The sequence below is a fragment of the Danaus plexippus genome, chromosome 6 (genome assembly GCF_018135715.1).
Source record: "Danaus plexippus chromosome 6, MEX_DaPlex, whole genome shotgun sequence".
Taxonomy (NCBI): Eukaryota; Metazoa; Arthropoda; class Insecta; order Lepidoptera; family Nymphalidae; genus Danaus; species Danaus plexippus.
The window spans coordinates 7,691,539-7,704,649 of record NC_083540.1 but is presented as its reverse complement, the minus strand read 5'-3'; the positions used below and the strand labels follow the sequence as shown (position 1 = coordinate 7,704,649).

The 13,111-nt window shown below is 28.9% G+C and overlaps 2 protein-coding genes across 7 annotated transcripts in view; one reads left to right on the top strand and one right to left on the bottom strand.

Moving 5' to 3' along the window:
• LOC116777377 (solute carrier family 12 member 4) overlaps positions 1-13,111 on the top strand; it is a 230,811-nt gene that overhangs the window by 164,892 nt on the left and 52,808 nt on the right. Inside the window, exon 1 of one of the 6 annotated variants that reach the window (XM_061529708.1) lies at positions 8,174-8,334. The exons of 4 other annotated variants lie outside the window; for them this stretch is intronic. In XM_061529708.1, coding sequence (XP_061385692.1) covers positions 8,295-8,334 — 40 coding nt within the window. In that variant the 5' untranslated portion in view covers positions 8,174-8,294. Of the gene's footprint in view, positions 1-8,173; positions 8,335-8,901; positions 9,011-13,111 lie in introns of those variants that run through there. One more of the 6 variants, XM_061529705.1, reaches the window with a different exon arrangement.
• Positions 1,775-3,977, bottom strand: LOC116777473 (trypsin, alkaline B-like). Its single transcript, XM_032671032.2, has 4 exons — positions 3,867-3,977; positions 3,633-3,801; positions 3,259-3,514; positions 1,775-2,166 (listed from the first exon to the last, which is right to left on the bottom strand). Exons 1-4 carry the CDS (start codon positions 3,913-3,915, stop codon positions 1,870-1,872), a joined length of 771 nt encoding a protein of 256 aa, XP_032526923.2. The 5' UTR covers positions 3,916-3,977; the 3' UTR covers positions 1,775-1,869.

The window sequence follows — 13,111 nt, the reverse complement described above, 5'->3', positions numbered from 1 at the left end:
TATAATCTTATCTGAATTTTAATTACGAGATAATCGTTAGCTTAAGGACTTAGTTGAGAACATTTTGTTTATATTGTATATAGTTTTGTTTTAAATCAAGATCGCCTTACATTTTTGTTAAGGGACCTGAAGATGATCAATTATTTTATTGTATTTTATTTATTAACATTAATTGCGTCTACGATATTTTGGTTTAAATGCTTAATATTACGACCAACAGGTGACGTATAATTAGCACATGATAGTCACTCATTAAAAATATATCAGATTCTATTTCCTTGATATAATAACTGGTATATTATATTCAGTGCATTAATTATATTTAAATACAATAATGGAACTTGTGGTGATAACATACATCAACAATATCATATCAAAACTTGCTCCATGTATCCGCGTTAAGTAAAGAATAACAAAAGTCTTTTATCGAAGTAAAAGACTTTTGTTATTCTTTACTTCGATAAAAGACTTTTGTTATGTTATCCGAAGAGTAAAAGCGAATTAAGCTGTAGATTTATAAATTGAAAACTAAAAAAAAAGGTAAAAAAAAAACAACAAACAGGAGAACAAAAATATCAAAACAACACAATATAAACAAGCAGGCTTAGAAACGCAACAAATTTATTCTTTGAATTTTGATATAAAGCTGATATTGAATAATCGTTCCATTTAAATCACCGATAAACTGATTACGGCTGATTACGGCTTAATTAGATCCTATTTCCAACAAAAAATTCCTATGTTATTTTTAAAACAGCGCTGTACTATGATAACAGTTACTGTAACAATCAAATACTGCAATGAGTTCATTTATTCGTTTTAAAGAAAAAAGAAAGTTAGGAACGTCTATCAAAGTAACATTTAATTCATTTAATTATTATTTTTTTACTCATTTATTTTTATTTATAAGAGAGTATTGTAATAAAAAAATATTAAAACATACATAAAAAGTAAAAGCATGCTGAAATATTGTTTGTTTACATTTGTTATAATCCTTTTATTTGTTTAAATTTATATTACTAATTCAAAAAACAAATATTTTACAGCAATTTCGCTACGCAGAACAACAACCACCTTTAGACGATTTTTTGTAAACCATAAACAAACATTCACAGTGCTTCAAATAGCATTCACTATTTTTAAAATTATAGATAAAAACAGATCATTTAATATAAGGCTAATTGCTTGTAGTTTTTGAACTGGAAGAATAAACCGAGGCTTACATATGAGAGTTAAGCATAGCTAATCTAAAGCTCTTTTTATATTTTGTAATTATTATAACCATGCAATTCGATTCTGAGTCAGAGTAAGAGTTAGTCATTTTTATTATGTTTCAATAACAAAACAATCGCACATCCCATTATGTTGCTACTTTATGAGAAAGAGTAAGTAAACGCTTATATTGCTAGGAATACTTTCGAACTTCTGTCAAGATACGAAACTACATGCTAGCAACCCTACAACAATATACCACATTCAATATGTTTTATATATTTTTTGAATAGTATCATTTTGTTAGTATAGGATTATATTTTTGTAGTTATTAATATTTATATGATAAATGTTTTTCATGCATCACAACTACATTGATACGTATGACCTGTTTGATTTTAAGAATTCTTACGGCCACGATGTAACTGAATAGTTTTCAGTAAAAAAAACACTAATATTCCAAGTAAATCAAAGTATTATAGCCGGAATAAATGGGATAAAATCTTCGTAATATAAACATAAGCTATAATTGCCTCAGGTCAGATAAAATAAATGAAATATATTTAATTTTTTTATAATATTTTTTAATATTACAGCAAAAGGATCGTACATCAGAAGTCAATGAAGCATTTATCGTAAATCAATAGTAAGTGAAACTTAACTATTTTCAACTATCCAATCGATGTAGTTAGGTATGTAAGTATTAACGCTGGGGTATCGGCCAAGCCCACATTGCTGGCTAAACGAGAAGACGCCAAATATGACAGAGTTGTATAGAACTGGACTGCCAAAATCACCAACGCATTGTCCATAGCCGTTAACGTCCAAATTGCCGACGCAAACCATATTATTAGTAACCTTACGTCCAATTTCAGAATATCTTGACTGACATGTGGACCTGTTAATAACATACATTCTATCGTAACGTAACTGATTGGAAGGTTGCCCGCCATTCTGAAAAAAAATAAACAAATTAATACATTTCACTCTATCTGAAATCGTTTTAAAGAACATCTTAAAATTATTCTATAATAAAAATATAATATAAAATTTTTAAAGCACTTATAAAATTGTTTTATTTATTATTGTAAGAAATTTTTTATTTTAAACGTTAACATAATCACGTTCTCGTTCATATCTCTTTGTTTATACTTAACTCAATTAAGCTTCTGTATTCGCCGAATCGTCATTGTTTACGCGAAAGCTATTTCCGGCTTGCAAGTAATCTTTCTAGTAAAATCTGACAATAGATTCAACGCTTTTCCTACCCAATGTTAATGTGATACATAATATTCGCTTCATAAATATATATTGTTAGAAGCACCAGACATTATCACACAAATATATGTGCACATCATTTAAAAGAATGTTGAAATATCTTCGCTTCTTGCACATGAAGTATACTTGAACGTGCTTCAGGAATCCAATTAGAGATTGAAAATTCATACGAAATGCTTTACATAGATTCTAAGCTCATATCAAACGAATTAAAATAAAATGTTACAAAACTCTTAAAATTATCCATACACATAGTCTTTTACAATTTTCAAATCGATAGATGCAATTTGCCTTCATGAAAAAATTTTCAAATGTACTTTTTATAAATTTGCTATATTTTTATTAGGCAGTTGTTTTATATCGTTAATAAATTGTCTACACTATAACAGATATGCACACAAAGCTGCTTATTTATATGCATTAAAAAAATCAAGTACTTAGTTTGTGTATACATTATAAGGAAAACGAAAACTTTCGAGGAAAAAAATTAATGCAGAAAATTTAAATTCCATAAAATATTCAATATAAAAACAAACATTTAATATTAAAACAAATAAATCAATTTTAATCATTCTTTCTATTCTATTCTATTTCTTCTTTTATAGTGTGATATCTCCAAGTGATATTTTACACTTGCAAAACAAAGATTGTTTCATACATACACGTACCTATGGGCAAGTACCTACTTACTACGTACCTACGTATGATAAAAAATCAATTAGTATTTTCTTACATAATTAAACCTTTTTGAATTAGAAATAAACTTACACTACTTAGTCCCCATCCTATAGCTTCAATAAGTCTATTGTCAGGTAGGTAGAAGTTAGCACCGGCAATAGTCCCCGGTTTTACATTGCTGTTAACATCAAATGGCGTAGTAACATGGAGTAACCCTATGTCATTGTCCAAGGTGCGTGTATTGTAAAAAGGGTGCACAATAGTTCGCGACAAATCATGTACCACACCTCCGCTGCTGCTGCTGGAAGAACCAACCCTCACACGCCAGGCATTTAGCGATTCACCGCTAAAAACATAGTTTATATTAAATACGTAAAAATTACTAAGAGGCCAGAGTGTTTATAATGATTAACCTTATTATATTCAACAAATATTTGAAAAAAAAAAAATAAAAAAACACCTACTGTAAGCAATAAGCTGATGTTAGAACTGTTTTGTAAGTTATAATAGAGCCACCACACGCCTGGGTAAATACTCCAACGCCAATTCTAGAATACAACAGGCTGGCAGCAAACGGGTAGGAGCTGATATAACCTGTTGATCCAATCGCAATTCTTCCGGCCGCTGATTCAGCTAAATGAATAAGAAATGTGTCAGTCAAAGAAATGGAGCAGTTATTAATTCAGCATATTTCATACCTGACGCTGAAGCCAGACAAACCGTAAGAAGCAAGAGTACACGAGTCATGGCTAGATCTCGGTGCTCAAACTAACTTATAATAATAAGTTTAGTCACTTCCCTATTTATATATATACAAATATATGCCCATTTTATCAATATTAACAAACACTCATTATAAGTACCCCGTCGATGCATCATAGTGTTGAGGATTGTGAAATTAAGGTTCATGGCCACGTACAATCGAAACATGTAAATTTAATAAATTTAAAAATAAACTTCTCATTTAAAAATCTTTTAATTTAGTTAATGTTTACTGTATGTATTACAAAAACGCATTTTTTTAAAGCATCTAATGTTATATGGCAATGCTATAACGATGTCAGAAATAAAATAATTATTACGTCATACAAAAAGTTGCATTGCGACAATACTATAATATATTTAATACTTCAATAATTGATAACAACACAACAAGCCAACTGATATAAACCATTTCAACGGATTAATTAATTATTTAATAAAAAAATATACATTTTCAATTTGATAAGAAATATATTTTCAAAGTATCTCGTCCTACTTTACACGTCGGAATAACTCACACATCAGAATAACGTATACAAACGCATAATAGTGTTATTTTGTAGAAAGCCAGCTAATAGTTATAATAAAACTATAAAAATTCGCATAAAGAATCATATTCTAGAACAATTCAAGACAATTCAACAGTTTTTCCACTTATGATAAGAGGTCCACTTCATTGTGTATGTGTCTGTGTGATTGTAAAATTCATAGTAATAACAAACAATTATCATGTAATTACAGTCCAAGAATATATTTTTTTAAGAAGTCTTTTAAGTCCAATAATTGTTTTCGTAGTAATGTCCAGAAAGAAGAACAAACTGGTTCCGTATGACGTCGCTCTCCCTAAACTCAAGTACCGTGTGACATAAACTTATGCATACTGACTTATATGTGATCTTTTCTTGTAAAAACTTGTTGAAGAATAAAGTCAGCCCCATTATCCCATAGACGTTAAGGATCTTGCATATTTCTACCGAAATTCCATTGAGCCCAATAGCTTATAATTTTTTCATACCTCTTTTTTGCTTTCCGTCTATTTTAAATTGAAAATGAAAGAATTCAGCAAATATTTTTTTTTAATATATAGCTGTAACTATGAATATTAGAATTAATTGTTTAAAATAATAAGGAACAACATTAGAATTATAAACAACAAGCACGTTTTCCGCTTTTCTTTCGTCTGTATAACAGCAACTTTACAATTTTAAGTTCTCTGGAAAACCTGGACTTCCATTCATAATTGCAAATAGAACATTTTAAAAATGTGTATCATAAAATACATGTAAATATTTTAACATAAGTTACAATACCTAAGATTGGAATAAAAAAAATTGGAACAGATTATATTTGTAGTTAACGTAGACCAACATTATAATATCTTCTTTCAAGTCAAAAAATAAAATATATAAATAATATTATTTAATGAATGTTATTCTGTGTACACTTAATGTATCATTAGTGATGAGTGGTTTCAACAATTGTCAACCAAAGACATTTTAAGATTTGTAAAAGAAAAAAAGGTTTCATTAGGATTCAAAGAAAAAAAAAACATTTTCACTGATTGAACAACGTCCTCACATTTATCTTATTTTATTCTAATCCAAAAGTTAGTGTTTGTAGGCAAGTGATAGTTGTCTTTTAAGGGGATATATAATAAAATTAATACAAAACTATAGGTTTCGGATATACTACGCGATTTTATAGATAGATAGGGGCCCCTTAAACCTACACCTGGGTCGGAAGTCCCAGGCACTGTTGAAGCTCCTCTCCCTGTAACGCGATGACCCGGCACCGGCACGGTGAATCCATGGAATGCTGAAAGGTTTCGTCTCATTTAATTTTAAATTTACCGGCATTTCGATTACTTTACAGCAACCCTGACGACGGACAGACGAAATATTATCAAATAACATGTTTATTTAATATTTTATTAACACATAATTAAGTAAGTAGTGAGTATAGTAGTACAAAAACGTTTTAATTTTAATAAAGTCTAATGAAATTCAAAAAAAGAATAGTAGGATATAAGCTTCTTTGTAAAAACAATACAGCCTTCCCCTGACAATCAATAGATTAGCAGAGAAATTTCTTTTATTATGAATTAATTAATAAAACATTACTTATAGTATTAGGTAACGCTTCTTATGTTATACTTATTCGTCAAATTGAACAATATTAATATAGTATTATGAAAGATATAATAGACCAATAATATTTTTATCAAAGTCAGTAACAGAAACTGCGTTATTTATGAAATAAAAATTTCCTTTCGGCATCATAAAGTTCCAGATAACGTAATTTGTGGCAGATACTATCAGTCATGTGATTAAATTATATTATGCATCACTAAAACAGGGACGGTATCGTTTATCGTACATTGTCTGACAATGATACGGGGTATATTGTTCTGAACGAGGGATCTTAACCCTATTTTCAATTAAAAGTGTCACATCATTAAACTCATGTAACGAAATTCAAAATTTAATATTAAATAATGTGAATAGAGTATTTTATTTTAAATCTAAATTCGACGTCCTACAATCATTTGAACAAATTTTGTTTGAAGTTTATATTGAGAGATCATTAGAAATTATAAATAATGATTTTGACTTGTACTCATTTAAACGAGTGCTTAGTGTTTTTTATATTTTTTTATCTACATAATCAAATATATTTTCATGTCGTCTGCCCGTGATCACGGTTGCTGTAAAGGAAACGAAACGTCGGGAGTATGTAGTTATGAAATAGTAAAAACGCGTTGTAAGAAATAAGTATTTTCATAATAACTAATTGTAAATTTTCGAGTAAGGTCTGACTACGAGTGAACCATCTTAAACATTTTATTGAAGCTCATCGCACAACGCTTAGACGAAATACATGCCGTTACAAAATATTTATGCATTAAGCCGTCGTTTTCCGACCTTGACTTGGATTACCTACGGATTAAACGATAAGATTATTCAAGGCATCATAACTTTATGCTTAAAGATATTCACATTACAATATCATTGACCCAGAAGAATGATTCATTAACACGGTACTGTATACAGAATACAATAGGTCTTCAAGTTATCGCATCATAAATAAACACAGTTTATTGAGAACAAAGAAACAGTTTAAAATAAAAGCAGACACAGTAAAACAACATGCTCTGTGTACGTATAAAGACTACAATGTGTTCTTGTTATAAAATACACCTGGCTTATTAACGTTCTCTTATCAAGTGATAAAATTCAACAAATATTTTTCACCATAAAACCCGAAATTTCGTATATTCATATACAAATATCTATAGCGAAAATTGAAGCAGGTTGCTTTTTTTAGTTGTGATAAATTGTACACACTATAATTGTATAAATTAACATGATATGTCTCTAAAAGAAGATCTGCAGTAAAAAATTACAAAAATGACCTTCGTTAACCTTAAGATATTTGAGGATAAATATACTGTTTAAAGTAAAATAAACTATTACTCATTAATGTATCCAACAAATCGATTGTTTTTTTTTAAGTATACCCTCAAAATTATAGCGCGGCATTAACAAAATTTGACATTATTACGTCGAAATAGAGAGCCAGCTTGATTTTAAATGTTTACTCGTCTTTTCTATTGCTGACCGGATGAATTGATCGTATCTATAAAACAAATCACATTTAAAACTGTTTTTAGATCTACTATTGTTATACATACATTAATTTGTGCTTAACAATTAACAAAAGTATTTCTTATTGTTTAAAGAGTTACTAGAGTTAAGAGTTTAAACTATGAAATTTTTATTGTATTTAAATAAAACCACGTCTTCGTCGAACCTATACTAACCTAAATGTAGTTTTAAAAGATAAACCTTAGTACCTTATACCACGGAAAGAGCGGAACGAATGATATTTTCTTTTTCTTTATCCGATGTTATTTAAATTGATGGAATCAATCTAACTACTTTGAATGAAAAAAAGAATTCAGCGTGTTTTATAAATGTACGGAAACAATGAGTTTGTATTTAAAAATACGTAGAGAAATTATTCAATCAATTTGTGAAATACTTATTTAAAATTAGTTTCATCTAAATTACTTTGTTTATAAAAAATAAAAAAAAATCTCAGAGCAAAATTAATTTTCACCGTTTATTCTAAAGTAAATAACCAAGCAGTCATATTTTTACAAACGATAAGGTTTAAACAAACTACCTGGAAACATCTTAAAATTGACAAACGCATTATTGATAAACATTCACTAAAGTACTGGGATCTAATGACGATGTAGAATAACAGTTCACATTTATTAGCCGGAGAAAACAGTGCTTTTCATATAATAAAACGAATAAAAATATCAGTGTATAATATAATAATAAAATATTGTTAAAGATATGAACAGGGCCTGTGATTACTCATTAGTGGCGCCGCAAGGTAGGAATAAAAATTTGATGTTTGCTGAACATAGGTGCTATATATGATTATTGTAACTTTTAACTATTTCCTCATTATCATTATTTTTTATATCTCTTTAGGTGTTAACTCTTTTTCTAAGTTCACAAAACTGTGTTACAGAAGCAAGTATATTATCAATACTGAAATATAAAAGCTTATTTTTTTGGGGATGACTGAACTGATAATTTAATTATTTTTTCAATAATAAAAAATATCATCATAATATATATAAAATAAAATATATTGTTTGTATAAAAATTCCAGATAAGTTTTTATATTTACGAAAAATCCAGTATGGTATCGTTTTATAATGAATATGTATGATTTAGCTATTATTTTTTTTTTGTCGAAACATTCTAAAGAAAATAGCTAAGTTTAAATGTGAAAATGGAATATAAAGAAACATAACCAAAAAGGCAAACAGTATATATAAAATTAACTATTTGAATTGCGATTAAGATCAATTTTTCATTATCAGTCACATGCCGGACGATATCATAAGGATAACCTACATTTAGCAATATAAATAATAAAAATTAACGATCTAAATAAACAGTGTTTGATGTGAACCGACGAATTGTAGTGTTTTAAGAGATGAGGTTGTTATCAGGACAAGATAAGGACGGCGGTGCGTCTGAATCAGCTCTCATGAGAGGTTAGTCTAAGATACTCTTATCATGTTTAATATGGATGTTGCTATTGAGATTCTTTATCTCCTAGCTTACTACCGTATTTATTTAACAGAAATTAAATTTCGAGTCTGAAATAGCATCAAGAGTAGAAGAATATGAATAATCAAAATATTTTTTTGATTATATTATTAAAAAGCGTGACTTTATTTTTTTAACTATCACTCTTTTATATTACATTTATTTGGAACTTTGAATAAAATGGTGGAACCTTAGAAATGTAACATAATCTTATCCAATGAACAAATCATAATAAAAGTAATCATGCAATTAATTCTCATTGTAGAGTAAATAACTCATCGTATATTGCAATTAAATACTGATTAGCGTTCGTTTACCTCGTCAATCTGACGTGAATATGTGAAACAGGAATATTTAAACACGAAGACCATAGATTGTTTTATATTTTATAAAACATTAAGTTTTACACCCCGACTTTGTCTATATTTATAAGGATTTCAACCACTGCAACAAGATAGAGGGTAAATAAAACTTTTTTGCTCAGCATCTTCGGCATCAATATTTTCAGAGTTTCAAAATCCAATATTAGTATCAGAGACTTTTTGTCAAAAGCTGTCATTCTTACTATGGCAAATTTACCTTAAATCTAAACACAGAACACGTAATCATTGTAATATGTACTATGACAATACGATTTATTTCCAAGATGAAGTAATATACGAAGCACACCTTTTAGACTTACAGATTTTGTTTTTGAAATTTTTAAACTTAATTGGTATAATCAAAAGCTACATATATTCATATAATTTCTAAATTTAGCGTCTTGATTCAACAATTTTAACCTGGCAATACCGACAGCTGCATAAAGTTATTATTGCAGCAACATGTGACGCACGGACAGAGGATCTTGTAACATTAGTTGTGATAGTATGAATTGTATGTAGTGGCTATAAATTTACATTGTTTATTAATTAAATAATAATAGCTCTAATTTTAAATATTTTATCGATTCGTAAACCAAGGAGGTTGTAATCATGATATTTGTTTAATATTTAAACAAACTATCATTAAATCTTTTCGTTAATTGTTTATAAATTTGGATTAATATTTTATAACATTCAATTAAATCTCTGCATGGAAGTATATGTAAAATTTACACAGGTTTTTATTCTCTTCCTTATATTTACACTCTAAATCTTTTATTTTTCACTAATACTACTATTAAAACAATCTACCGCCTCTCAATTAACAAAGCAAAACATACAAAAGTTGTTTAAAGCTATGCTCACATCGGAATATTATTGGTACCTGATAAAACATTACTATCTTGACAATTTAAATTATTATAGTATTTAGTTTCGCAGCGACTGTGTTAAGGTAGAAAATATATTCAATATTAAATTCATCTCCCTTTGTCCTTTAAACCAGTCGACTAATTGCAGTGGATGGAAATAGGAGCGTATTAATGTTATACCGAACCAGAGATTGCGTAGCCATTTTATTATATTTATTAAGCCAAAACGCCTCACATAAACTGAAAATATTTCACTCGCAATTTAATATACGTTCACAGTATGAGAGAGACGTCTTTGTAGCTGGTATTTATTTCTCTTGAATATGTTTGAATTTGTATACTATCACAAAAATGTATGTAATAATTTCTGGCACCAATTAGTTTAATTTTATGGGCAAGTTTGTTTTATTCCGTCTGCATTTTAGTAACCAACTATTTGAGATATGAATCTTGAAAAATGAGTCGTAGGCAATAGTTAATAGTCCTTTACATATGACTGTACTCATCAGCAAAATGCCTCTTTTTGTAAAAAATAGTATTTATGTGTAGAAATTTAAAAGTCACATATACCTGCTCAAAAAGATACATTTTAAGAATATATTCCGCTCCCTTCTGAGGACACCAAGTTTCATGCATAACAATGTAAAATTTAAGTTACCTCTTCCAAGTCACGAATGCGACGTTTTAGTGTTTAATTTACTTCATATCAACTTTTTACTACACCACTATAGTCAAATGTTGCATTGTTAGTTGATATGCTGGTTTCAGTCTTTAAAAATTGTTGAATCACTTCTATTACGCTTCCTTGCTTACGTTGTTTGGTCATTAAGTTTCTAGGAATGTATCACCTTACTTATAGGACTATGGATTTGTTTTACTTTTATGTTGAAATTTAAATACGAATTCATTAATAGTTTATTCATTAGTAGACTTACAAAATAATGTTATATATAAATTTACCCTTTCGAACCGCCCTGATGTAATCGTAGTGAGCCATTATTTTTGTAGACCCGGACCAACAATGTTACCTTGTGTACAGGTAATTAACATAATAGAATATCTGCCCTGAGACCCATAACAATGCGGCCCCCCAAGAACTAACTTCGACCTTTATTATAAATGCATAATTCTATCCTATACTCTCACCCTAAGTTAATTATGAGGGCTATTATGAAGTAGAACCTTGGAAAGATGTAATAGATTTAGCTTGGCCATAAATATATTGTTATTATAATATCTCCCTGGTGATTCAATGTTAAACGAAGTAGCGCACTTAAATTTATGCCAGAGGAAATGTTGCAATGAGTATAAATATGCAAAAAAAACACTAAAAAGCAAGATAATTAAGTTACCTTATCTCTTGGAATAAATAACACAAGATTTACAAAGGCACAAAATTAAAAGCCCGCTTTATTGCTTCGGGCACTCGACAAAGTAGGTTCGCTCTCTCATAAGTTACCTAATTGCATACATTACACAAACGGAGCAATGGCAATACAGCCTTCTGTTCACGGTGTACATACTAGCTCTCATTTAATTTCTGAAGAAAGAGCTTAACCACCGCGTTTAAATAATAATAATGAAATTATATGATGATTTTTAATATTTACAAGCAATATTATTTGAGTTTTATAACACCAAACACACGATAAATATAAGGATTCTAAGGAAACGATAGGATCTTAGAAATGTATAAGGGTACTGAAAAATTTAAAACTATTTTTAAATTGATTTAAAGATTTAACATTAATTTTTAAACTACCTTATTTTATTTGCTACCGTTTCAAATCTAACCTTCAGTTGTATGCTGGTTTTATGTGCTAATATTACTTACTTCATTTCTTTTAATGGGTGGGTAGTTTTTAGGATTTTTTAGATACCCATCATGAACTGTTTTCTCTCAAAATTATATATAAACATAATTTTATACTTACTTTATCTTGGAGTTTTGTTTTTTTTTTTATAAGGTAACTAACACCAAAGCATTCGCCCTCTTCCTCGGTATATCAAATGTATCTGACTGCACTAAATACAAACAGCTTCATAACTTTATATCGAAGTATGTTTTTAGGAAAGGTTGAAGAGTTTTCTAAGAAATAAATGCTATATTGAAATCTGTCCAGCGATTTTACCGGTACTGTACAATTACAGAACTCTATAGTTCACATGTTTTTATATAGATACTAGTTAAAAGGAAAGCATTTATTTAAGCGGTTCGAACTGAAGTATCTCAAATAACAAATAACCGTGACTGGAATTTATATCTCATATAATAAACTGTTTAAATCTTGTGATGACGTCACAGCGTTGCGTTCATGGTTTATATAATAAAATAAATTTTAATGAACACTAAAAGAAATGAAATTGCTTTGAGAATATATTTCAATAAGGCAATATTTTTGTATAATATTTTATTTTATTAACTGTAAAACGGTCACTAAATGAAGACAAACCAACTACTTCGTATAAATAGAAGTCAATTCAAAGTTCCCCTCCATATAAAAGCCACAAGGCGGTTTTATGGGTATTTTATTATGGGTTAGTGGCCATTTCCTTTCAAGGGGTCCCCCGTGGAATGTCGGTGTGAAGTGACGACCCATCAAATAACTCACTTTCCCGATCTTGTACTGAAACGTGGATTCCGAGACATTTATAACTATTCTAACAAGACCGACTTTTGAATTGACCCACGAAATATATCACATATATATATAAATATATATATTTTACTTTCATAGGTATCTTAATAGTTTTAAACTATAACTTTTTTAAAACAAGTAAGTAACAAAGTTTGTGTTATATATGCCGGTTT